At 42.9% G+C, this 21,068-nt stretch overlaps 1 protein-coding gene across 8 annotated transcripts in view; it reads left to right on the forward strand.

Moving 5' to 3' along the window:
• LOC144482011 (signal transducer and activator of transcription 1-like) overlaps nucleotides 1–21,068 on the forward strand; it is a 53,449-nt gene that overhangs the window by 20,734 nt on the left and 11,647 nt on the right. For 7 of the 8 annotated variants that reach the window (XM_078201269.1, XM_078201266.1, XM_078201263.1 and 4 more), the window contains 13 exons: nucleotides 2,138–2,233; nucleotides 7,356–7,442; nucleotides 7,896–7,974; nucleotides 9,049–9,131; nucleotides 10,195–10,346; nucleotides 10,889–11,047; nucleotides 11,603–11,695; nucleotides 13,294–13,356; nucleotides 15,146–15,166; nucleotides 17,708–17,801; nucleotides 17,942–17,989; nucleotides 18,747–18,830; nucleotides 20,096–20,194. In XM_078201269.1, the coding sequence (XP_078057395.1) occupies nucleotides 2,204–2,233; nucleotides 7,356–7,442; nucleotides 7,896–7,974; nucleotides 9,049–9,131; nucleotides 10,195–10,346; nucleotides 10,889–11,047; nucleotides 11,603–11,695; nucleotides 13,294–13,356; nucleotides 15,146–15,166; nucleotides 17,708–17,801; nucleotides 17,942–17,989; nucleotides 18,747–18,830; nucleotides 20,096–20,194 (1,092 nt within the window). In that variant the 5' untranslated portion in view covers nucleotides 2,138–2,203. The remainder of the gene's footprint in view (nucleotides 1–2,137; nucleotides 2,234–7,355; nucleotides 7,443–7,895; nucleotides 7,975–9,048; nucleotides 9,132–10,194; nucleotides 10,347–10,888; nucleotides 11,048–11,602; nucleotides 11,696–13,293; nucleotides 13,357–15,145; nucleotides 15,167–17,707; nucleotides 17,802–17,941; nucleotides 17,990–18,746; nucleotides 18,831–20,095; nucleotides 20,195–21,068) is intronic. The other variant, XM_078201268.1, reaches the window with a different exon arrangement.

The raw sequence follows: 21,068 nt of genomic DNA on the forward strand, positions 1-21,068 counted from the left end.
CACCATAAGCAAGTGTAAAAACCTGGGATCTTCCTGATCTGTCTAACAACCACACATGATGGTACTCTACCCACAGAGAGTCTGTTCTGAAGGCATGTTATTTCAATTCCCCCCGGGCGAGGAAACGGTGCTTTCATTCTATTTCAGCAGACTTGGAAGCAGAGTTTCTAATGTGCTTTAATCACACAATCTCATGTCAACTCCTATTATATTGCACTTGTATGTAGTTTAGACTTTGTGATCAAATATTGAAATAACAGACTTTTTTTCCACGATTTTGTGCCAAATCCTCTCTGATGGAGTCTGGTTTGTCAATTTTATAATTTATTTTGGCTCACAGGTAGTCCTCTTCAGAGTTACTGTATTTGCTTGTGGTTCTTGTTTCCATTTTACCATTTTTTTTTTTGTTGACTGCTGTTACTGGCTCACCTCTTCAACTGCAACATTACGTGCCTGGCATTATTGGGTACATTAGAGGGAAGAAAAATCTAAGTTCATTTCAAGCTGGCTGATGGTAGTTCCAGTTTGGACAGCTTGCTGGTGTTTTCAGCTTTCGCCACGGTGGTAATGAAAAGCACAGCTGCAAGTTCATGGAGAATGTATTTCTGGGTCACCAGACTAATTGAAGGAAGCGCAAAAAAACCCTCTTTATTTCAACACCTGATTTCAGCATGAGCGTTTCATTGCGGTTGGTGTAGTAATGAGTGTGTTTCACGGTACTGCTTTTTTGAAGAGGGTTAAATTGAGACCCCCATTAGGTGAATATAAAGAATCCTGCAGCATTATACGAAGAACAGAGTTCTCCCTGTGTTCTTGTCAGAATTCCTCTTTCAATCAAGGCCATCAAAAACATACTAACTGCTCATTGCTGCTTGAATCTCGCTTTGCGCAATATGGCTGCGGCATTTGCCTACAAAAGTTGTTGCACTTCAAAAGAACTGATTTGTGTAAAGCTCCTTTTACACATCTTGAGCATCCAACTGCATTTTAAAAGCCCTAATACTGGTTTATCTGGTGGGCCATTACAATTTGAGCAAATTCTTCTGTAATATCTTAGAAATTTGTATGTTTGTGAAAAAATAAACTTTGCTTCTCTGGTCCTACTGATCTGATTTCCTTTTGCAGTAATGTTCTGGAATTGTTCCTGTCTTCTGTGAACAAATGATGAGCTAGACCTGATAATGTTGAACCTCACTTAATGGGAGGGCAGTGTGTAGGAAATTATAGGCATGAATCAATGTTCTACTGATCTGTGGCACAGTATGCAACACCCACTGCTGAATCTTGAATATAAGTTGCATCAAACTAACAGCGCAATCAGAGTTGCAATTCCAGTTTGTCTCTATGCTCCAGTTATGGTCAAGGCTCTAGGAAGTTTATAGCCATGTACGCTAAGTTGCGCATATATATCTCAAATTGCTAATGCAAACAAATCTTGTCCTCGTTTTGGATTTATTTGAGGCAACAGCGCTAAGAGCAGCTCTTTTCGAAGCTTCAAGCCTCTGCAATCCATACAGGACAAGCCAGTGAGTAAGCGCTGTGTGTGCAAGGGATGGGCTGCCTGGGCTTTTGTTTAGGGGGAATGTGGAAGGGTGGGGCAATATGGCATGCACTCGTCTCTCTCTCTCTCTCCTGACTATTCTGATAGGAAGATACTACATTGTATTGATTAATCCTATATTTAAGGTTCACTGCCAAATTCTCCATTTTTTTTTTCCCACAAAAAACCTTGAAGCAAATCAGATACCAGAAGGTGAATTTTACTGAATCCAATTTGGACCTTGGATTAAAGAACATTGATGTTTCAGTATCCTGGAGTTCCACATCCCTAAATTAACTAAATATACAGCACAAAGCTACAAAGATTCTGTATGTTCCAGATCTATCACGATAGGCAGAGATGGTTCCTATTTTAAATATGACTTAAAATCAATGTTGTGGCCCAGCTACAATTTAGAAAAATAATTATAGGGCAGTTTAATTATCTGTCCAGTTGATTTGGAACATGCTGCCTGAAAGGTTAGTGGGACTAATAGCAGCCTCTGCTGTAAAATAAAAGGTGGAACCCACAATCAACACAGAACATCTCCCTGTATTGCAGGTAGTTGTGTTAATGCTTTGGCTTCTCTTTCATTAGGAATGTTTTGGAGAGGACCCTGTTCTATTGGCAAAGGTTGTCGCAACTCACCTGAAGCAGGAGAAGATGATACTAAACGCTGTAGAGGATCAGCAGGTATGAGGAATTCAAATGAGGAGTGAAAGTCATGGGTTTATTTATTTATTGATTCACAGATCTGTTCTCGTAGTGGTTCTTCAGAAACCCAGACTGACCGACCCATCTGGAGCTTTCCATTCTACTGATCATTCACAATACGAACTGTTCGTCAGTGATGTGGGACTGATGATCTAGTCCTAGTGCAAAGACACCAGGGCCATTGTTCCTTGGTGCACCGCTGTGTTTTTGGTGCCGTAAGCTGATGTGAAGTCAGCACCTCTGCTCCTGGTTAACTGTGCCGGGTGTGCCTTGTAGCCAAGAGTTTCACCTGGTGCCAGCGGTTCTTCAAGGGCTGCTGCTTGCCCTGAAGTTGGCCTGCTCTAGAAGAGGGGAAGGGTAACCGCAGCAAGCGCAAATGTTAGAACAACTCTGTTTCGTGAGGCACCTCTAGAGGTGATGCTGGAAGAGGTCCTGTGAGAAGACGGATGATCCATTTTGGAAGTGAGGATGACTCTCCAGTGCAGAGCAGATTGAAAGAGTAAATGCTGTATCACCTGGGAGAAGGTGAAAAAAAATGATTTGGTCTTGGGTAGGTTGCTAAGGTAAGTCCTGTTCGCATGCTGCTTTGTTTTATAGTGTTGCTATTGCAAGGTGTCTGGGTGACACTGCAGTTGTGTTTGGACAAACAGCGCTCTGTATTTGCTCCCATTTTACTGGAGAACTATGTAATGCTGCTGTTGTAACTTATTTGCCCTGATATCAGAACAACACCACTGCGAGTTGTCAGTGTGTGATATACTTGCATGCTGCATGTTCTCAGATTTGCAGACATTTTGCTGCTATTAGCACGTTCTTCTGCCTGCGTGTGATGGTCATGTAAGGAAGGTGGAGCTGGATCAGCAAGATTACAAACCCTTGTCTCCTGGTGAGGAGAAGGCCCTGGGGGATTCTGGATTTAGAAGCTGTTGACCAAATAGGGGATTCTGCTTTACAAAATCAGCCCTGTTCTCAGCTAGTCTTGTTGATTCCTAAAACTAAATGTTGAGTACACCCCCATAAAGGGGTCATGATGCTGAATAGCACTTCAAAGGCTCTGACCATTTTTAAATGATCCTTGCATGGAAAGCTTGGTTTCCGAGTTGGTTCTTCCCAAAATAGACTCCTGTATTTGTTTTTCTTATCAGTATCTGCTTTCCTTATTTAGCTGATTAGTGTTTATTTGCTGCAATCCCAAATCTGAACTGTAAAATTAGTTGTCAGAGTGATCTCCTGCACCAGTTTCAATTGGCTAAGGGGATTGGAGAGGAGAATTTCCCAGATTGACCTGGGTCTCTTTGTGTCTTTCCCTGTATCTCTGTCTCGATCTGTACCTTGGGTCAACTAATAAGACTTCCTCTTCTGCTGCCTCTCCTATCTGGCGCCCAAGGTAATCCTTGCTGGGTAGGGTTCAAAAAAAGTGCTGCATGCAGACAGCACTATTCTGAGGCCATGGCATTATTACATCTAACCTTTAACCATTTTCACTTCCAGGTCATGGAGTACTTTGCTGTCAAAATCACTGCTGACCTTGCGTGTTTGTACTTGTGGATTCTTCAAAGCCGAATGTGTGGAGTGCTGAAACATGCTGCATTGTAGTGGTCTGGTGCAGGCCATAAACATGTTTATCTGTCCCATTGAAAGCAAACGGAATGACAATCTTCCAGAGTTCTGAAGTCCTTTATAGACTGAAGGAGGGCAGTCAGCCCCTCGAATCCGTGGAACAATCCAGTCAGGCCCACTTGATTCCGGTAGTCTTGCAGGTTTTCTTTTCCTTTTTTGTATCCATCTAATTTCCTTTTGGAATCATTGTTTCTACTTCTTCCCCTCTCGTGGACAGCAAGTTCCGGGCCATTGCCACTCGCTGCATTTTAGAAACAAAAATTCTTCTCCTGTGCCCCCTGCATCTCTTGTCCAAAACTTTTAAATCCTTGTCCCGTCAACCAATGAGAACAGCTTTCCTTTGTCCACCTGACCCAAACCTGTCATTATCTTGTCTGTCGCCATCTCTCCAAAGAGAGCAACCTCCAGCTTCTCTGACCCTAACCTTGGAGCTGAAATCCCCCACCCATCTGGTAAATTTTCTCTGCACTCTATCAAGGACTCTCGCATTAAAAGCCTTTCCCCACAGTGGCACTGCTTTAGGAACAATGTGCTTTCACTTCCTGACTATGTGCCTGGTCATTGCTCATTCCCTGGGCAAACATCTGGACCTATCAAAACAGCAGCAGTTCTTCACTGCCATCTTGGTCTGCCAGGATCTCCAATTCAATCTCATGCCTGATTACATTAGTATAACCTTTAGTGTGCAGTGCAAGTATGTTCCCTCGTGCGCAAGTATACACTGTAGCATTACACGCTATGATGTTTTAGACTGATTTTAAAAAATATATATATAAGGTGCCACTGACTGGCCTGAATCTCAACATGCCAGATTTGTCCAGCCGCCATTTTTGATGCCAAGCTACTGCAATCCTCACTGACCTACAGAAATTCCTAGAAATGGGTGCCATGCATTTTAAACTTTGTCTCTTTGCTAGGGAGAATTTTGAACCTTCTGCATTGGTGGTTTTGCGAAGATGTTTATGGCTTCCTGATATACTTTTTTGCATCATTCCTTCCTCTTGCTGTGTTTGTTTTTTCAAGTGGCAAACAGCTGCAGTAATGCAACTGGCACCCAGCGAGGTTGGGCAGGTGGGACTCTGTGTTTACTCCCAGACTCTGCTGTTAAGCTCTGCATAAGGAGTGCTGCTTCATGATGGAACATCACGTGTTGGTACAGACACACCTCTGGTATGATGTGCACACCTGCTATTTTCCCAGGACATTTATATACAAAGAGCATTGCAATCCAATCTGGAAGTATCAGAGGAGACTTTCTTTGCCTGTCTTGTGAAATGGAGATTGCAATCATAGCTGTGCATTTAACCCATGGTGAACTGCAAATGACATCTGGGACAGGGACTGCTAACAATAGCAGTGATGGTTACTGCAGCATGGAACCTTCATGCTCTTTGATACTTCCAAGCCACAATGAGGAAACCTCTTGCCAGGTGAAACAACCTGCAGTGGAGTTGTGTATAAAGGAAGTAGCTACTGCAAGTTTGTAAGAGCAACACTTTGGGAAAGGAAACACAAGTTGGACAGGGTACACAGCTTTCATTGACTGAGGTTCCTTGCAGTGTAGAGTCTTGCATGGTATCTGTGTGTGAGATCAGACTGCTTCATGTCAACCCCATGGCCTTCATTAAAGAGTTGCACAAAATTAAATTCAAATAATATCTAGCAGATCTCCTTTTCTTGAGGTGTTCATGATGGAGTTTTTATTTGAAGAAATGCCTAGTTTATGGTTCTTGAGGATAAAGAGCACTCCTCTGCGTCCATGGTTGCTGACTCCCACTCTGAGAAAGAGGCAGAGCTCAGCTTGAATGCCTTGGTGCCTGTTTCATTGTACTTGGCTGCCATCTCCCACTTCCAGGCAAGTGTGCTGTGTAGTTAAAAGAAAGTGAGGAGCACCCTTGGCTTCACTTTGCCTCTGATTCATTGCTTCCTCATTTACTGTCAGATACAAGTTTTCAGGATGACGGCACTGACTTGGTCAACAACCATCCACTGTGCAGTTGTCACCTGTGCTTTGGCCGGAGTAGAGTCCATGAATTTAAGCAAGCTTGATGATGATGTACATGTCGGTTTTTCTGCAGATTGTAGATCGGGAAGGAAGAAAAACAATAATTGCTTCTGTTTAGAATCTGCTGTTGAGCCTGTCTTTTTGTTCCAATGTGGAAATATTGGAACAATATAGATGACCAGTGAAAGAGCTGCCTCTTCATTTCTCTGTCCTTTCTCCTTTCTCACTGCACCTCCAGCAAATTACCTGCTGCCATGCAGCTAATCCACAGAACTACAATGTTCAATCTACATTGCTTTCAATCCAAAATCACTCCAACCTCTGTCACAGAGCTTCAGTATGCACTCGCTCAGAAACTGAGCTCCAGATTATTGTCAATGAGTCCTCCGAAGCACAAGAGAAATTGGATCTTTCTCTAAGGCCTTAAACTCCCACAGCATCCCAACCTGGAGTGGTTGCTTTCTGCAACTTCAAATTGAAGTGTCAGAGGGTGCATTGTTGCCCAAGTCTCGCTGCACCAGGTTCTCTTATCTTTCAACTGTAAACACAGTTTTGTTCTTTCACAGTAAACTTCTGCATTGCTGGATTTTATGTCTCCTGTCAAACTACCCGAGTAAGTTTCCAGTGTTAGTCGATTCAGTTGGGGGAAAGCAACTGACTGCCTATCTCAAAATATAGTATGGTCTGCACAACAACCATTTGCAACACTCAATTTTTCCAGAATCTCAAAATCTTGATGCCATAGGCACTGCCTCCAGGTTTGATGTATAGCAATGCACATCACTATCTGTTTCATGGTGATGTTCTATCAAGGGACACATGTTATCCTAGGGTGGATGCAGTGAATTAGAAGACTGCAAGCTCAAAATGATCGCCTAAGTTTCCTTCTCGATACCTTTTTTGAGAGACGTGTGTTTTAGTGGTCGTAACGTAGCTTAAATAAAAAACAGAAAATGCTGGAAAATCTCAGCAGGTCTGACAGCTTCTGTGGAGAGAGAACAGAGCCAATGTTTTGAGTCTGGATGACTCTTCGTCAGAGCTCTGTTCTGTCTCCACAGATGCTGTCAGAGAGATTTTCCAGCATTTTCTGTTTTTGTTTGTGATTCCAGCATCCACAATATTTTGCTTTTATAACCTAGCTTCAAGTGGATATGAATTTGTATTGTAAAATAACCTATGATGATTTACATGAGGGAGAAAATGGGTAGAAATTTAAAAATGGGTGAGGGACAAAAGAATTGATGGGGAATTATTTTGTCCAGTGAAATGTTTGAAAGAAAAGTAACTCTTCCCAAATAAATGTATTAAATGTTTATGTTGAAAAGGCTTTCCCTGCAGCACAGTGCCTTGGTGCTGCAGTGTCATGGACTACTTTACCTTCCCTTAAAGATTGGTTCACTTGCTGGGACTGTTTGTAACATAGCACTCAGATCAGAATGTTCCTCATTATTGAGACGGCTGCTTTCTTCTTTCCAGACTGTCGTGGACACAACTCAGCCTGTGGACTTTGAAAGGCAGCAGGACATTGAACAGAAAATTACTGTCTTGAGAAACGGTGTACAAGTGAGTGCTGCACGTAGTCGCGTGCTGCTTTTGCACAATCTTTCACACACTTGCCTTGAACTGTCAGTAACTTTCCCTCTTCAAATTTTGGGGGAGGGTTTACCTTGCTGCGACTTTCAGCAGTACAGTTTTTACTTTTTCTACAATTAAGCAGTTTTCATTTGCCATCTTACCCCTTTGGAAAAATAGACTAGGCAGAAAGAAGTAGAATCGGTCCAGAAATTCGGACATGTTTCCAGTGTATTTTCATTTGCAATGAATACAATAATAAAGCCATGCCTAATATTTGCATAATTTATTGCTATCACATTGGCACTTGGTCAGATGTGTGAACTAAAAGCAAACTAATCCAGTCACCCCAAGGAGACGGAGTTTTCTGTGGACCTGTTAGCAGACTGAAGATTACTGTCGAGAAACTGACTCCAACCTTTGCTAATTGTATTTGAAATACAGGCTTGTGAGCAGGAGTTGAAATTTCTCGAGGAGCAACAGGATGAATTTGATTTCAAATACAAGACATTAAAGTTTCAAGGTGAGCAGCTTTTTGTAGCTTTGCGTCTCCAGTTCGGCTTTGTCTCCACAAATCCTACAGCAGGCAGGTGGGAGGGCATTGTGGTGTGAATAGAAGCCTGCAATAAAATGACTGCAGCTGGGCAGGTTGCATTGCGCTCTTCAATAATATTTGGCAGCATTATTGGCTTCAACGCTATCAATAATTTTAACATTGTTTCTGGTCCTCACTCTTCTGAAGGGGTTGACTTTGATCCTGGATGGAGTTGCACAGTAGCATAGTACTTTGCCCAGGTAGCTATTCCCCTTGTATCAACCTTGACGGAAGGTGTTAGCAGACTAGGGGTTATCTTAATTGAACTGTAAATTGTGTGCACGTTGTAATAAGTCCTCTGAGGCGAAAGTCCCTTCCCAGAATACCTTTATTTACAAGATCCAACAATGCTATACAGAGTGCTCTCGGAATGCAGTCTATCCAGAGTGCAGAGGAACTGGCACTGCTGTTTAAATACAGAGCATGGGGCTCCCTGCTTGGTCCATCAATTTGGCCCTTCATCAGGGCGTTCATATTCAAGCAGGCCAACCTCAAATGACTGATTTAAAGTCATTACACACATGTGTACACATTCACTTGTTCTCGCTTGTTAGAGTCACGAGAATCCAGGGGAGTTGAGGCCAATTGTAGAATTCCCATTTTTGTGTGACTGAGTGATGTCTTATTTATAAGGGTTAAAGTAACAGTAGCACTGGTTTTCATGCACAGCTGGCATTCATATACCCTCAACACACAGGCGCCCTAGGGAGGAGTGGTGGACACAGCAGGAACTCGAGGTGCTTCCCAAAAAAAGCGGTGGATGACAAACCAAAGGAATATTGTCATTCAAAATATTTAGAACTTATTGACTTGATGATATTGTTACCCTTCATACCACCAAACAAGTGAGGTAGAAATGGTTTTCCTTTCCTGAAACAGAACCTCCCCCAGTTGGCATCTGGTGTTGACGGAGAGCCCCAGCTGTAAAGATTGTGTCGCGCCATGCAGGAAATTCTGTCTTAAATGTTATAAATTAATCTGGCCAATTCCATTGTCTTTTAGAATCGACCAGCTCCCATAAGCAAGTAGAGGAAGAAATGAAAGTGCTGCAGAATATGCTAAATATCCTGGACAGCAATAGGAAAGTAAGTCTCTCTCTTTCTCTCTCTCTCTTGTGTTGCTGTCTGGTGCTACTGAATCACGTAACCTAGGACACTGAAGGTAATTGTTGCATCCCTGCTGCCGCACTGAGGTCAACTGATGTGGCAGAGATTGGAGTTTGATCCCAGGATTTTCCTGGTCTTGCCTAGTAGATAAAGTTACACTTTTGGGAATCTCCAGTTTTAAATTTATTATTTATAATTCTGAATTACTACCCTGTTCCTGGGATATAGAGGCTTCATGTTTCCTTGGGTCTAAAACTGCATTGCATGTTTAATTATGGGACAATTTTTTGTTGTTTCTACGTGAAACTGGAATCATTCAAATCTTTGTATTGAGATATAAATTGCTGGACATTGATCTGAAGTATAGGAATGTGTCATTTTTTATCCTGTATTGGTTACTGTCTTTGGCGATTTATATTCCTCACGATCAGGCTCTGTGTAACTACTGTATACATTTCCCTCTGTCATCACAGTTACAATGATGAAACAAAATTGCATTTGTTAATTCCTTAGAATTGATTTTAAGAAAAGTCCTAATGGCAAGGTATAAATTTCAGTTCCTCATATAATTTAAATGAATGCGAATCAAGCCATGAATTGGTTATATTTTATTTTCCTGTGTCTTGAGTTTTCCTTGGCCAGGTCTTGTCTCGAATGGGAAGGCGCATAAGATCAGTCCTTGTTATTTTTTTCTCTCTTTTTCTTCCCTTGGGTACAGTATCTGGCCCACTAATGTGCCACGGCTCCCCTCCATGAGAAGAGCATCCCCGAATTGTACCAGTGTTGGTATTTGTCCATTTCCTAATCTAACCAACAGCTTACTTGAGTAAGTTATGGTCAGGTTTGTGCTGTGGGCCTGTGCCCATTAGGGGCTAAGTTGAGACTTTCTAAACTCCTCTGAAATAGGATCCATACAGCCAGCAGGGAGAGATTATGCTGAGCTTAATGGCCTGAATTTGAACCCTGGTCCCAGCGATAAAAGATCAGTGTCTAATCCATCTTGTTTGATATATTCTGAGAATTTTTTTTTTGCCTTTGGCAGAAAGTCATTGACAAATTCAGCGAGCTTCTAAAGGAAGCTGGCAAAATGCTGGACATGCTGGTGAAAGAGGAGCTGGCTGAGTGGAAGCGGCGGCAACAGAAGGCCTGCATTGGTGCACCTTTGGACGTTTGCTTGGATCAACTGGAAAACTGGTACACAGAGTGGTAGCTTGGGCTGATTTGAGGGAGGGAGGCCTTATTCACACTGATTCAAACCTTGTCGAAACAATTTCCTGCATGGGCCATTGGATAGCGTCAGGAGTAGGAACCATGGCTGATTTTATATTTTTGTTTTTCTTTCCTTAGCTCAGGGAGCTATGCTCAACTGGAGTAGAGGTGTCGGATTGGAGGCAATTGTAAAGAGGAACAGATGGCTCCAGAAATTGTTCTGGTAGCTACAGTGGGAATACTGTAGATATGCAACAATACAACTCCCACCACTTCTAGCTTGCACAAACATGTCACTTCTCACACAGGCTAATATAATGTTTGATCTTGCCGAGCTCCTTCAGCCAGCCGAATATATCACAATGTGTGTTGCTGTCTTGAGTTCTTTACCCAAGATGGGGGAAGGGTGGGGTTCTGACCCATAGTACCATCATGGGTAGGGCAAGGAGACAGTTCCCATATCTTCCACACTCTAATACTGGTTATCTCCACTGCCCCATAACTCCTGTTTAATTCTTATCTTGCAGGTTTACTGCAACTGCATTGTGTCTTTTCCAAGTGAAAAGATTGCTGAAGAAACTGGAAGAACTGGGAATTAAACTGACGTATGATAAGGATCCCTTCAAAACACAGAGACCTGATTTGGAGAAACAAGCTGTAGCTCTGCTAACCTGGCTCATACGAAGGTGCTGGACAGGGAGATTGACTTTATTTTACATCACTTGAGACACTGAGTACCTATATACTTTGCCTGAAAGCTTATTCTGTAGTAGCTGTTGTGCAACAGCTTATGCTATGGTACAAGTGTTGTTTATTTTTTGGTGAAACTTTATCCTGTATTAACAGTTTTAACCAAAGATGTGATTGCATCCTTCAATCAATATGAATTCTTGCTCCTTTTAATCTAATTAAATGACACAAAATATTTCCCCAAAACCAGCAGGACTAGATGGAGGGTGGGGAGGAGTATAAATGCCAGCGTGGGCTGAATGGCCTCTTTTTGTGCTGCACATTCTATGTATTGATTTAATGTTTCATCTTTTCCCATGCCATTTACATCAGAAATAGGGAATGTTTTTCACTTGCAGGTAAAATTCTGGGAGAGGGCTGGGTCGGGCCTATGAATGTATAAATATCAAGTATCTAAACTGATGGGAGTATAAAGTCTTTAATGCTGTTTAATGACTAGAACTTTCATGATGTTTCCTTTAATTGAAATACTTTAACATTTTTATATATAGTGCATTTGTAGTGGAGAACCAACCTTGTATGCCTCTTCAGAGTAAGATGCCTCTGGTGCTAAGGACAAGTTCTCAGTTCTCAGTTAAGGCACGGTGAGTACTGATGTCACCTCCCTCTTCAGTGAAATAGCACAGCGATGTTTAAAATACCGGACTGTTCACGCTTGGGCATTGTATGTGGAACAAGAAATACTGAGGGGAAATTGATGTGGCAGTATTAGCACACTCTCTTCTGAGTCAGAAAGTTGTCCGTTTAAGTCCCACTCCATAGACTTCAGCACATAATCCAGGCTGGCACTCCCAGGGAGTGCGGCACCATTTGAGGTGCCATCCTTTGGCTGAGATGTTTAAACCGAGAGAGAGACTCCTACTGTGTGCAGCCTGTGACCAGTCGGATGGGATTTGTGCCTTGTATTAAATATATATTTAAAGATTGTTTTGAGCTGACAAATGATCAGTGCAGAGTCTGGGTGATTTGCTGAAAAGAGGTGTTATTATTGCTGACTGGTCTTTGGACCTGAGCATTTACAGCTTCTGGTAAATTGCTGACCTCAAAGTGAAGACAGTTTGTACACTGTTGCCACTTAACGATAACTTTTGGACAGCGTTCCATTTTGGGGTCAATTGTGCACTAATGAAGGAAAGCAGAATTGATAGTGGTGTTTTTTTAAAAAATAAATTATTTTATAGAAAATCTGTTTCTAAATGCTGCTGGTGTCTGTTGTTCTAAAGTGCATTCTCAGAAGAAAGAGCCTGAGAGTGACGAGTACGAGCTGAAATATCAAACAATTGAAGTAAGCGGAACTGCTCTGCACACTTCTTGCAGCATACTACTCTATAAAATATCCATTTCAAAAACTGTGAAAGTACCCACTTGCAGAATTAGATGTCCAGAAATGTTTTAAAGGGTGGACCACAGTCTAGCTATTCAGATGATAACATGGTTTATGTGGGCTCTTGGCAGTGAAACCCACTGTTTTATCTGTTTTATAATGGTGCATGCAGATAATGCGCTCTCTCCTGTCATGGTACAAAGAAAGCAAGTAGTGGGGTGGGGGGAAGTGGGGAGGAGAGGTGCCATCAAATGTTCCCCCATTATCTCCTCTCTTCCCCCCCCCCCCCCCCCCCCCCTCCCAATGCTGTATAATAAATATACAGCATTGGGAGCAGATATTTTAAGACTTCAAGTGCATTATAGTTTTTGAAATACATGGGGTGGAATTTTTCAATTTTCTTATGTTGTCTCCAGTGGGAAACGTGGAGGGCAGCCTGCCAATTGCCCTGTTGGGTTTTCCCTAGGTATTTTTGAGCACTTTGAGAAAGAAAATAGAAGGGGTGGCTCCCACAATTTTGCCACCAACCTCCACTCCTGACAGAGGCACCTTCTTTGAAGAAACACCTTGCCACTCCCCCCCCCCCCCCCCCCCCCCCCCCCCCGCTAATGCAATGTAAGCTGATGGAGTTCATGACCTTTCATGGCAGGAATCCCATTACATCATTGGCGGGGTGCGAGGGCAATTGGAACGGGAAATTCAACCAATGTAAAAGCCATTTGGTGACTCCTGTTGGATTCTCCACCCCCACCGGCCTTCCTGCCCACCAAAAATGGGTGTGGAAAATCTCTCTCGTGCACGCACACATGATCTTGTGTGAGACAATTTTTAAAATGCTATTGTTCTGTCCCTTTGCAGACTTCTGGTGAAACTGCAAGAGGTGGGAACTCATCTAATGAAAGTGAAGGTTTGCATCGATAAGTAAGTGATCAACAATGTTTGTATAATGTAAAATGTATCCGGATCTGCTATTGGATCATCCCTACCTGCTACTTCGCTTTGGATAAGAGAGCTGAGCTATCCAGGCAGTTGGTTCTGTGCTCGCACAATACTTTCTCTTTGCAAAAGCAGTCCCATCAGTTCCTTCTCTCTTATGCCTTGAAGATGAATTGCTGAACTGACCCCAATCGCTGGAGGGTTGGCAGAATGTTTAGGTGTGGATAAAGGTTAACTGGTTTGTGTTTTCAATCTGAAAGACGTGCTGGTTAGGGTGCATTGCCCATGCTAAATTCTCCCTCCGTGTAACCCAAACAGGCGTCGGAGTGTGGCGACTAGGGGATTTTCATAGTAACTTCATTGCAGTGTTAATGTAAGCCTTACTTGTGACACTGATAAATAAACTTTAACTTTATATCTCCCAGAAAACAGGAGTCTCCGACTAGGAGGCTAGGCTACCACGTCCTCTCTGTTGCTGTGCTTCCTCTTTATGCTTCTAGTTCAGCATGCCAGTAAGAATGTGCCAAAAGATCAGTATTGTCAGCAGTTGGTGCTCGCTCCTGCAATTTCCTCAGCTCAGACTGGATATACAGAGATGAAGCAATCATCTGCTTCATTCTGGTCATTCTGCTCTGTAAAAAGAGCAAATCAGAGTATCGATTGCCCTGTTGAGCTGTCCTTGTGTAACTCCCAGTGGTGGCTGAGAAAGTTATACTGTCCTCTCTGCTCTTGTGTTAAATGAATTGTTACACAGGTGAAAAAATAGAAGTACTTCTGTTTTCCTCTTACTTTTATAGTTTTGTTTAATTTAATTTTGGGGGAAGGGCTGAGCCTAACATTGGAACATTATTGTTCAACTATAAGACCTCAGTGATGCCTTTTCAACTGTCTGTCTGTTCATTCAACTCCTTTGCATTGACTCTGTTTATGCTAGATCAGTCATATTTGTCAACTAGGGCACCAAATAGTAAAGAACGTTTTCCTTCCCCGCAATTGGTGTTAACCAGTTGTCTGTCCAGCTCCTGATGGTTCATTAGTCATGCATACCAGGATGATCCCAGACTTACTCTCCAGTCCATGTTCAGTTAGTTGATTTCAGCAAGAGCAGGAGTCTGGATTTGACCTTGGATGATGGAAGAGGGAAAGCAGACCCTGGTTCCTGCTACTGCTTGTTAACTGCTGCTGGGCAGTGTGCTTGTGTACAATATCGGGCGAGAACACGATTGGACCTGGTTGTGAGTTTCTTCCCCCCCCCCCCCCTCGGTCAAATCACCTGCTGATGCTGTCTGTCTAGGCACCTTGGGCAAGAAGCTGAAGGTCAACTGGCACCTTGGGCATGGTATCCCAGCAAGTGTGGCACCTTCTGGGGAGGGATGTGGTTAAGGGTTCCCTGGTCACAGAGCCTAAATCATGAACAAACTGCATGTTGCCATGTCCTCAATTCATAAAAGCTGTAAGATCCTGTTGAGTCTGTTGCCTCAGACAGTTACTGGAAGTGTTGGTTACCTGACAGTAGCAGTAACTGTGCCTGAGTGTATCATTGTCAGCACTGTGTCTCTGAGATCACTTTAAAATATTTGCCAAGAAGAAAATTATTTTAAGAGGGTTGATATCGTGAAATACGCATCTTTGAAGGATTGTGTTGGTTGAATCCAGCTGCACACTATGTAGACCAAATTATTGCCTTTAACAATCTTTTATGTTGTCTTGACAAGCTCATCTTAGAAAACAAATCAATCATTTTGTCAATTCTGATTTGTGTTTTTAATTTCAGGAATTCACCGAATGGGAAAGGGTAAGAACATTTTCTTCAAAAGAGAAAATATAGTTTTGTAACTAATCTAAGAAATAGTTCTATATCTGAGTACTTGAAGATTACAGGCAGGAAAACACCAGCTGGTGGGGTGGGATTGGAGGGCAGAAACATGGTCCTAGCAGATTAAACATTGGGCCTATTTTTCCAGAGCCAAGATGGAGAACCAAAGAACATGATTCTAAGATACAGAAGCAAAGAACTAAAACGAATATTTGCTTCACATTTTGGGGATTGTTCTGTGGAATAGACCTTCACCTGCTGCAGTTAAATACTCATCTGACTGAGTCGATTAACTTGTAGTGTGTCTCCTCTTCATATCAATGCATGGTCCTTTTAAAGAATGTTTGCACAGCCATACACACGTGGTAAAGAGGCCAGCATAGCACCTTCTAGATTGCTGCATAGTCGCACATGCACACTGCTTCGGGGGAACGTTGAAATCTGCAAGAAAAGTTAGTACAGGGTATGAAAGTCCTGAACTGCCGCCGCAGCAGGTCCACAGCAGATGCCATCTCCCTGGCCCTGCACTCATCCCTGGAACAGCTAAATAACAAAGACACCGATGTCAAACTCCTATTCATAGACTACAGCTCCGCCTTCAACACCATTATTTCTATGAGACTCATCTCCAAACTTTGTGGCCTGGGGCTTGGCTCCTCCCTCTGTGACTGGATCCTAGACTTCCTAACCCACAGGCCGCAGTCAGTAAGGATAGGCAACAGCACCTCCGCAATCATCCTCCACACCGGTGCCCCACAAGGCTGTGTTCTCAGCCCCCTACTATACTCCTTATACACCTATGTGCGGCCAAATTCCCCTCCAACTCAATTTTCAGGTTTGCTGATGACACCACCGTAGTGGGTCAGATCTCAAACAATCGCAAGATCTTTGATTTGATTTATTATTGTCACATATATATTAACTTGCAGTGAAAAGTATTGTTTCTTGCGCGCTATACAGACAAAGTATACCATTCATAGAGAAAGAAAGGAGAGAGTGCAGAATGTAGGGTTACAGTCATAGCTAGGGTGTAGAGAAAGATCAACTTAGTGGAGTACAGGAATGAGATAGAGAATCTGGTGAACTAGTATGACGACAATAACCTCTCCCTCAATGTCAGCAAAATGAAGGAGATTGTCATTGACTTCAGGAAGCGTAGAGGAGAACATGCCCCTGTCTACATCAACGGGGACAAAGTAGAAATGGTCGAGAGCTTCAAGTTTTTAGGTGTCCAGATCACTACCAACCTGTCCTGGTCCCCCCATGCTGATGCTATAGTTAAGAAATCCCACCAACCCCTCTACTTTCTCAGGAGGCTAAGGAAATGTGGCATGTCAGCTGTGACTCTCTCCAACTTTTACAGACGCACCATAGAAAGCATTCTTTCTGGTTGTATCACAGCTTGGTATAGCTCCTGCTCTGCCCAAGACCGCAAGGAACTACCAAGGCTCGTGAACGAAGCCCAGTCCATCACTCAAACCAGCCTCCCATCCATTGACTCCAACTACACTTCCCACTGCCTCGGAAAAGCATAATTAAGGACCCCATGCACCCCGGACATTCTCTCTTCCACCTTCTTCCATCGGGACAAAGATACAAAAGTCTGAGGTCATGTACCAACCGACCCAAGAACAGCTTCTTCCCTGCTGTCATCAGACTTTTGAATGGACCTACCTTGTATTAAGCTGATCTTTCTCTACATCCTAGTTATGACCATAACACTATATTCTGCACCCTCTCCTTCTCTATGAACGGTACGCTTTGTCTGTGTAGCGTGCAAGAAACAATACTTTTCACTGTATCCCAATACACGTGACAATAAATCAAATCGAAACAAGTTTCAAAGACCAGATCCTAAACACACTTAATCCTAATCATGATCATACCATCTCTACAATATTGCTGGAGTCTACACTTTTCTCTCCAACTGTCCACATTGCTGCAATCTTCATTCACAACTTCCAGACTTTATCTCGTGCTCTGTGCACTGGCCTCCCAGGCCACAAGAAATAAGTACAGGGGTAGGCCATTCAGCCTCTCGAGCCTGCTCCGCCATTCAATAGGATCATGGCTGATCTGACATTCCTCACATCCACTTTCCAGCCCTATTTATCCCAGCTTCGACCGTCACCGTCCTGGGTCTGGTAACCCTGTTCTTAACCCCTCTTGTTATTTCCAAATCTCCCATTTTTTCAGCAATGATTTCAGTCATCTTTTCAACTTCTGTGTTTGTTATTGTCTTCATTTGAGTGACATTAAAGTGGTCACATAAGTGCAAGTTGTTTGAAAACACGGGTGGTAAAAGGCAATCTCTTGATGCTTTGCCATTCTTGCAGGCAGTATCTCTGGAGCTGACAAAGTGCTACTGAAGCCGAAAGGGAAGCTGCTGAAGCAATAAGCTTGAATAGATTATAAATGAACAAGTTGTTGCCTGGGGAGAGCAGCTTTACATTGTTAATGTACACTTTTTGCTAATTATTACCAACACAATTATTAATTCCCAATACTTCACTCAACCAGGTATCGCAAATTCAATATACTGGGCACAATCACGAAGGCCATGAACACGATGGAATCCAAATCTGGGGGCCTGTGTGCTGATTTCAGACACTTGGTAAGTGTGGCTCTATCCTGTACTTGGTACTGCTGTGCTTGCTTATGTTGTGCAATTTGTGTGGTGCGTTTCTGATTTATTGATGATTCCACACTATAATCAAACTATTTCAACACAAAATGCTACTTTTCTGATTGCAGCAACTGAAGGAGCAGAAGTCTGGAATCGGAGGCAAAGGAAGCAATGAGGTAATACACTTCTAATGAAAAGATTGAAAATGATTTGTACTCTTGAGAGCCTGAAATTAGCCCCTATAAGTTAATTCAAGATGAATGTCATCCCAAGCTGTTTTGCAGAGGCTCAGCAGGTGTCCTATCATAGAATCATAATGTTGCTTTTAAAATATGGAAAGATTAGGCTATTGACGTGACCAGGGTGGATGGGTGGGCGGAGGGTGGGGGGGTTGGGGAAGGCAACTTGCTATAGATGCTGTTAGTCTGAAGCAAAAGTATAAAATCTCGAGACTTTTGGCAGGTCAGGCAGCATTTGACGGGAGGACATCAGTGAGTTGACAATTTGGCTGTTCTAATATCTTTCGGTTCTGGGGACAGGTTCAACACTGGAAATATTGACTGATGCTGTGTTCTGACACGTTCTGACTATTGTGCATCATTTGACTTTTCTGGTTTTCATTACAAGGCCAGGAAAGTTGTGCAGGTTTCATCGTTTTCTAGCAGAACTGGTTTAGCACTCCTAGTTTCCGCCTGGAGGCGGACAAGGTGGAACTATTTTGTAAATTGGCAAGTTGTTACAACCATTAGTTTTCTGGAACCACAATGGAGTTGTTTTGTTTCATATCAGTAAAGCTTTGAAACATTGTTGAAACTTGTTTTATAGATTTACGGAAGCACTGAATCTTTTCATGCAAGCTTTATGCTGAATTGTATCACCATGAATACAAGGTCGGTGCCTACATTAATATTGTCCTCTTTTTCTCAACCCTAGACTTCTCTCATTGTCACAGAGGAGCTCCATGTTATTAGTTTTGAGACTGAGCTGGTTTACCAAGAGCTCAACCTTGTTATTGAGGTAGGTTTACCATTTAAGTGACAGTGTCATAGGTCTAGTGCCGGTGAAACCTTGAGCCAAAACTTTTGGGGGAGGAAGGGTCACACTAGTTGGGTTAAGCAGGCATTTGGGTGCATGGATTTCATTGTAGTTGCACTCATTCTTCAGCTCGTCCTGAAAATACTGTAGGCATGTTTTAATTTGCTGAGCTAAAGTATCGTGTGAAACATCCCCCACTTCACAGACAGCAGCTCTGATTTCTCCTATCAAGGTTGTGTTGTGATAGCTGATCTGGCTAACAGCTCCCCAGGCACCTGTCTGAGAAATCTGTGTGGCTTCTTTGTTTTAATGGAAGCTTATTGACATTGGGACTGAGTATATGCACGGGTAAGAGTACTTCGAATCAGCAAGCTGATGCAGTGCAATCTGATCTTGCCAACTGTAATTGGAAATCTCACGTAATTGTCAAGAATGGTTTGGATAAGATTTCGGCTCAGTCGATTAAAAGTTATCAAAGCAAAACTTTTGCTCTTGGGATTAGTTCTGCAACTATTTAACATTATGGTGGTTCTGATCACGTATCACACCACTTGTGACCAGCATACTTTGGGGACAACAACATGCCTGTGGAGATTACATTCTTTCGCTCCCATGTTAACTGCCTACAGGCATCCTTTGGCTTGTGTAAGTCTATTAAAACGCAACTTTCCGGTTGAACAAGATGGTAACTGAGCTCCACGTACTTCATTTCTAAAAAAAGACATGATGATGCTCCTATTTCATTAGCTTGAGTTTAATTTGCTTCAATGGAGTTTTTACTCCATGTTCTTTCCCTTTAGTATCCCACTCCAGACATTTGATCTCAAAATCTAGGTTGACACTCCCAGTGCAGTACCAAAGGAGTGTTGCACTGTCCAAGATGCTGTCTTTCAGATCAGATGTTTAGCCAGGGCCCTGTCTGTCCTCTTGGGTGAATGTTAAAGATCCTATGGCAATATATTGAACAGCACGAGAGCTCTCCCTTGTGTCCTGGGACATGCTATCCTTTGATCAGAATCACTGAAGCAGATTATCAGCTTGCTCTTTGTGGGAGCTTGCTGTGCGCAAATTGACAGCCATGTTTCCTACATTGCAACAATGACTGAAACACTTTGGGATGTCCTGAGGTGGTGAAAGGTGCTGTAGAAATTCAAGTTTTTCTTATGATATTGCAGTATTGGTTCAATAATCTTTCATTTTCTCATTAGAATTGCTTGAAAACCAGCACTACTTTTTGTTTTTGACAGACTTGCACTTTACCTGTTGTTGTCATCTCAAATGCCAGTCAACTCCTTAGTGGTTGGGCGTCAGTGGTTTGGTACAATATGCTCTGCAATGACCCAAAGGTAAGGATCTATAGAAAAATTTCTCAGCCAAGTCAGGGAGGCAGAATTAATTACTGAATGTTTTTTTCCCCAATCGGTTTATTTACTGGTGTCGCAAGTAGGTTTACATTAACACTGCAATGAAGTTGCTGTGAAAAATCCCCGAGTTGCCACGCTCCGGCACCTGTTCGGGAACACTGAGGGAGAATTTAGCACGGCCAATCCACCTAACCAGCACGTCTTTCGGAGTGAAGGGAAACCGGAGCACTCTGAGGAAACCCACGCAGACACGGGGAGACCATGCAAACTCCACACACACACTGACCCAAGCCAGAAATTGAACCTGGGTCCCTGGCACTGAGAGGCAGCAGTGCTAACCACTGTGACAACCTGCAGAAGCTGTACAGAATATTGAAGTCTGCAGCATCCTATACTGACCATTTGATATAAAGGAAGGAATGTCTATTGTGTGTACATGAATGTGCGGCAGGATTTTTAATTGAATGATTTCTTTAGCACAGACAGCTGTATGTTTGGCTGGCTCCTTTTGTAAGCACCAAGCCATTTGTTCCCTGCAGGAAGTTGAGACACATCCCAGAGGTTCTTGCAGAACTCTTGGCTCGTTGGTTTGGCTTTGCTCCACGTGTTTGCTATTTCTGGATTGCTCAAACTTTGGGGGGGGGGAAAATCTGCAGTCTGCAGGGTGGCATAGTGCTTTAGCACTGCTGCCTCAACCCAGGGACCCGGGTTCAATCCCAGCCTCGGGTCACTGTCTATGTGGAATTTGCACGTTCTCCCCGTGTCTGCGTGGATTTCCCCGGGTGCTCCGGTTTCCTCCCACAGTCCAAAGATGTGCAGGTTAGGGGGATTGGCCGTGCTAAAATTCCCTTTGCCG

Source organism: Mustelus asterias, chromosome X (assembly GCF_964213995.1).
Source record: "Mustelus asterias chromosome X, sMusAst1.hap1.1, whole genome shotgun sequence".
Lineage (NCBI taxonomy): Eukaryota > Metazoa > Chordata > Chondrichthyes > Carcharhiniformes > Triakidae > Mustelus > Mustelus asterias.